The sequence below is a fragment of the Terrapene carolina genome, unplaced genomic scaffold (genome assembly GCF_002925995.2).
Source record: "Terrapene carolina triunguis isolate 2854851 unplaced genomic scaffold, T_m_triunguis-2.0 Scaffold21195, whole genome shotgun sequence".
Lineage (NCBI taxonomy): Eukaryota > Metazoa > Chordata > Testudines > Emydidae > Terrapene > Terrapene triunguis.
In genome coordinates, this window is record NW_020685546.1 from 7780 (window position 1) to 13281 (window position 5502).

General features: G+C 47.1%; 1 protein-coding gene across 1 annotated transcript in view; it reads left to right on the forward strand.

Annotated features, from left to right (window-relative positions):
- The window catches only part of LOC113408646 (U11/U12 small nuclear ribonucleoprotein 48 kDa protein-like), an 8729-nt gene extending 4275 nt beyond the window's left edge, over positions 1–4454 (forward strand). The window contains exons 3-4 of the mRNA XM_026662008.1: positions 3139–3266; positions 4254–4454. Coding sequence (XP_026517793.1) covers positions 3139–3266; positions 4254–4434 — 309 coding nt within the window. The 3' untranslated portion in view covers positions 4435–4454. The remainder of the gene's footprint in view (positions 1–3138; positions 3267–4253) is intronic.
- Positions 4455–5502: the final 1048 nt, after the last annotated feature.

The following is a 5502-nucleotide window of genomic DNA, read 5'->3' on the forward strand; positions in this document are numbered from 1 at the left end:
TGTTCTGATGCAAATGATGCTTCTAAACTCCCGGAATGCCAGGCTCCGCACTGGTGGACTGGTTATTTCAATGGAGAACATGAAAAACACCTCCCAGACTGACCAGGGTAACCAGTGACTGCACTGTGTATGTGTCCTGATGCTGGACCTGACACCGCCTCTGTACCCTGCTAAAGGTCACTGTCCTGTCCAATTACCAAGCCCCTTGCCCCCCTCCAGACAGACTCTCCCTCAAAAGAACCTGACTGAAACAGTAATGAACAGAAACAAACATTTTATTGCGAACCAGACATGAAACGTGGGGGGTGAAACTTGGACGGGGGCTTGTGTGAGGTGGGTAGGAAAGGACTTATGAAATTTTGGGGAATGTCAGCCTTCTAGTGCTAGAGCAGTCTGCAGGGGTTGACTGAAAGTTTTAACGGCCCTTGCCGCCCCTCCTTCTTTGGACTTTGGGTGAGGGTGGTGTGGGACTTGGTGGCGGGTGAGGGCGGTTACAGATAGACTGCAGCGGGGCTCTGTCCTCCTGCCTCCGGTCTTGCAGAACATCCACAAGGCGCCGGAGCGTGTCCGTTTGCTCCCTCATTAGTCCAAGCAGCTTTTCAGTAGCCTGTTGGTCCTCCTGACGCCACCTCTCCTCCCGTTCCATGACTGCTCGGTGCATTTGTGACAAGTTCTCCCTCCACTGTGTCTGCTGGGCTGCCTGGGCTCGGGAGCAGCCCATTAGTTCTGAGAACATGTCTTCACGCGTCTTCTTCTTCCTCCGCCTAATCTGCGCTAGCCTCTGGGAGTGTGCTGACAGGCTGGGTTGGGAGACAGTCGCAGATGTGTCTGTGTGAATTGTAAAAAGGGAGTGAATTCCTGAGACAGATAAATGAAATTGTATACAAAGAACCTAGTCTTTCTCTGTGAACAAGACCATGCACTGCACCTCTCACATGCGCACTCAGGACAAGGTCGAATTTTCGGCCGTCGCCTTCAGTGCCTGTGGACTTGCGGAGGTCTTGGAGTGTTCAGAGAACTGTGGCTGGAGACCTGAACTTCTGGAGCGGGCAATAATGGTAAGCCGCAGACTTGTGGCTGCTTAAAACTCCAGCAGTAGCACTGGCCTCCTTTCACATTGAAAGCAATGCCAGTCTCTGCTGCCAGCAATCAGGACAGCATCAACTCTGCCCCTGTCCCACCCCCTCGCGGCTGTCCCAGGGAAAGATCCCTGTATGCTGCCCCTCTCCCTCCACCGCGTGGCTGTAAAGCAGTCCCAATACTAACATTCCCCTCCCTAATTCAAAGCAGGGCGTCATGAGCGACATCACCCTCCTGAGGATCCCGGACACCCAGAGAGAACGCATGCTGCGGGAAAGCATGCAGAAACCGGGGCCGTATGCCGCCATGCTATGTCGGGCCATGATCCCCGAGTACTTGATTGTGGCGTGGCGGGGACATGTCTGCTACCACGGAGGGCCCAGTAAGATCGCCCTACCCCGGAACCTGATAAACAGGCTTGAGATCTACCTCCACGAGACCTACGAGGAGTTCTCCTACGAGGATTTCTCGTCAATCCCCGGCCACATTGACCGGATTTTCGCCTAGGTGCACTGGGACTATGGAGTGGAGCGTCTTGGGCCTCGGAATCATGTAGTAACAGACATTGTGAAAATTTTTTAAAATACGTGGGACTAAATTGAGAAGAGCCTAAGACAGAGAAATCATGAAAACCCATTTGTTACCTTTGTAAATATTCCTGTTTTGTACCTGATTATTTTTTAGTAGTTTACAGCACTTTTATAAACATACATTGTTAATAGTATAAATATTCCCGTTCTGTTTTAAATAAATGTTTACATGTTTACAGCACTTACTGCTTGATCCTTCCCCTGATTCTGTGTCCGGGGTAAGGGATGGGGACGGTTGGTACGGGATCTCGGTAAGGGTGATGAAGAGCTCCTGGCTGTCGGGGAAATCAGCGGTGCCAGCGCTGTCGACTGCCTCGTCCTCCTCATCTCCTTCTTCATCTTCCCCGTCCGCTAACATGTCCGACGAGGAACCGGCCGCGGACAATATCCCATCCTCAGAGTCCACGGTCAGGGGTGGGGTAGTGGTGGCGGCCGCACCCAGGATGGAATGCAGTGCCTGGTAGAAACGGGATGTGTGGGGCTGGGATCCGGAGCGTCCGTTAGCCTCTTTGGTTTTTTGGTAGCCTTGTCTCAGCTCCTTGATTTTCACGCGGCACTGCGTTGCATCCCGGCTGTAGCCTCTCTCTGCCATGGCTTTGGAGATCTTCTCGTAGATCTTTGCATTCCTTCTTTTGGAGCGCAGCTCTGAAAGCACGGACTCATCGCCCCACACTGCGATGAGATCCAAGACTTCCCGATCAGTCCATGCTGGGGCCCTCTTTCTATTAGATTGCACGGCCATCTCTGCTGGAGAGCTCTGCATCGTTGCCACTGCTGCTGAGCTCACCTCGATGTCCAAACAGGAACTGAGATTCAAACTGCCCAGACAGGAAAATGAATTCAAATTTTCCCGGGGGTGTGGCTGGTCAGAGCATCCGAGCTCGGACTGCTGTCCAGAGCGTCAACAGAGTGGTGCACTGTGGGATAGCTCCCGGAGCTATTAGCGTCGATTTCCATCCACACCTAGCCTAATTCGATATGGCCATTTCGAATTTAGCGCTACTCCTCTCGTTGGGGAGGATTACAGAAATCGATTTAAAGAGAGCTCTATGTCGAACTAAATGGCTTCCTGGTGTGGACGGGTGCAGGGTTAATTCGATATAACGGCGCTAAATTCGACATAAAAGCCTAGTGTAGACCAGGCCTTAGCTATTTGGGGGTTGCAAAGACTTCAGAGAAATGTTTTCAGATGCAAACAGAAAACTTTTTTCACTGCAAGTTACTGAATATATTTATCACAGCTACTTTTAATACTGAGTTTTGTACGTGCAAATTCCAGCCACCTACATGTTGATAGTGTCCCTTTAAGGTGCATTTTAGTAAAGTTACTTTGGAGTTTTTATTTCAGCAAACGTTTTTCCGTACAAATATCTAGTGCCTTTAAAAACAACACCTCAGACCTCATCTTTTGCCTGGTGTTTTCTAGTCTATTTTAGCTTCAAGTTTTCTTTTACTAATCTCTTCCCAGGTAATCAGAGATGTGATTGGTGTGCACATGGAAGAACTCAGCAGCCACTGGCAGGAGGAAGGTAAACCAGACAATGCAGAGACGTGTGAAGGAGGAAAATCTTCCATTTCAGCAAAATCTTCAGGAAGGTATTAACAAGAACCTCACAGCACTCACCAAAATGCTTTGTTTGTGCAGGGACGCTGGCAACCGTCAATCCATAGCGACCTATTACTGTATTCTAGTAGCACATAGAAGGCCCAGTTGAGAAAGAGACCCATTGTACTCCACAGTACAAATCCATACTAAGATAATCCTTGCCCTGAGGAGCGTATGGCTTACGTAGACAAGACAAAGGACGGAAGAAAACAAGTGTTATTCCCATTTTGCAGATGGGGAAAATGAAGTGACTTTTTCCTAAGGCCACACAAGCAGTTTATGGCAGAGCCAGGACATGAACATAAACTCTCCTGAGTCCTAGTACAGCGCTGTAATCACAGGTCTCAGACTGTCACAGAGCAGCTAGGGAGAGAAGAACCTGTGAAAATGTGACTTAAAACACAAGAATTGGCGGGGAGATGCAGGACTGGAATAGTACCTTAAAAAAGGAGTTTAAAATAGTTTAAAAAACTGATTAGATGTCAAGTTGACAATGTCCCTTTAAGGTTCTCATAGTTACACTAGCAGTGCAACACAGCTATGTTCATGTATCTTATGTATACTTAACATCAACAGTAATCCTTCACTTGGGTATTGAAAAAGAAAACAGGATAGACTTTATTACCTGTGTAACATGGAAGTGTGTCCGCGTCACTGTGTAATGCTTCCCATTTTTATTTCCTGACTTGGGTGGTTGAAATAGTAAACAAATAGGATCTATTTCAGCCTTTGCACCTAAAGAACTGGGGGAAGAAATTGCAGCCTGTCAAACGAGAGAAGCCAAAATCAGTGTCTTGTTTCCAAGCGTTTATTATCACAAACAAGAGAAGAAGAAGAAGAAAATGATCCTACCAAATGGAATACAGTTCCTTTTCGTTGCCTACCAGAGGCAGACTGATGGAGATTAAAAGTATTCGAATAACTACAGTGTTTATGAAACTATTTATTAAACAAAACCAATAACTTTTTTTCTTCAGAAACGAAGAGAGACGGTCAGCATCAGTGGACTCTCGACAGTCTTGTGGAAGCTCTAAGGATGTCGATCGATCTAGACACAGGAGAGATCCCAGCAGAAGTCCAGACAAACAAAAAAGAAGTAGAGAAAGAGGCAAAGACAGGGATTCCAGGAGAAAAAGAGAGAGGCAAGTGTTACTCTAAGCAATTTGTTTGCCTGTACCAGTCAGTGATGATAGTCACCAGTGAAATGTAACGGTGCATCCGAGTTTAGTGCAGGAACGTAATACTCAATCCAAGTGGAAATGCAGGAGAATTCAGAGAGGCAGAATGTAATAACCCAGATCAGCCAAGCAAAACCCCTGTCCAAGCAGAATTTGCTGTGGGATCTTTAAAAAACTACAAGTGATCCAGATTTCAGGGTTTAATCCAGGATCCAAAAGATGGCTCCTCCAGCAGTGACGTGCCCCTAACAATGCAGGAGCATTGGCTCAGATTTGACTCAAAGGGTCACCTAGTGCTCTCTGCTTGTGTTATATGGGCTGTATATTATGAATTAACTACACCTTGTATTACTGAGAGTTACTTAGTTGGTGTACATGAAGTGAATTTTAATACATACTTCTGAGGAGTTTGCATGGGGATCTACCAGTTAGATTGGTTGCCAGCTCTACCATTTGCTTCACTTACAGGTGTCTGATCTTTTTTTTTTTTTCTAAACGGAAAGCTTTCCTAAGCTTCAGAACAAAACTGCCCATAATGAATGACACCAACACCACTGAAGTAGAGAACTAAAAGTTTTTAGTACTAAAAGCAAAGAGATGATGATCCTGCAATGGGATCTACAAGTGCAGAGTCTCATGCCCATAGTGCAGAGTTGATGGAGTCCCATAGAATCCCTTGGAGTCCCTTGGATCTGGCACTGGTGCAAGTCCTTGAGCCAGCAGATCCCAGCTGAGGATCTGGTTCCAACTGTGATTTTAGGAGCTTATTCAAAACACTTTCCTGTCAGGCTCCTGGGCTCTCTTTGGGTATGTCTACACTACGAGGGTAGTTCGATTTCACTTAAATCGAATATGTGGAATCGATATTACAAAGTCGAACGTGTGTGTCCACACTAAGGACAGTAATTCAACTTTGTGAGTCCACACTAACGGGGCAAGCGTCGACATTGGAAGCGGTGCACTGTGGGCAGCTATCCCACAGTTCCCGCAGTCCCCGCTGCCCATTGGAATTCTGGGTCGAGCCGCCAATGCCTTCTGGGTAAAAAAA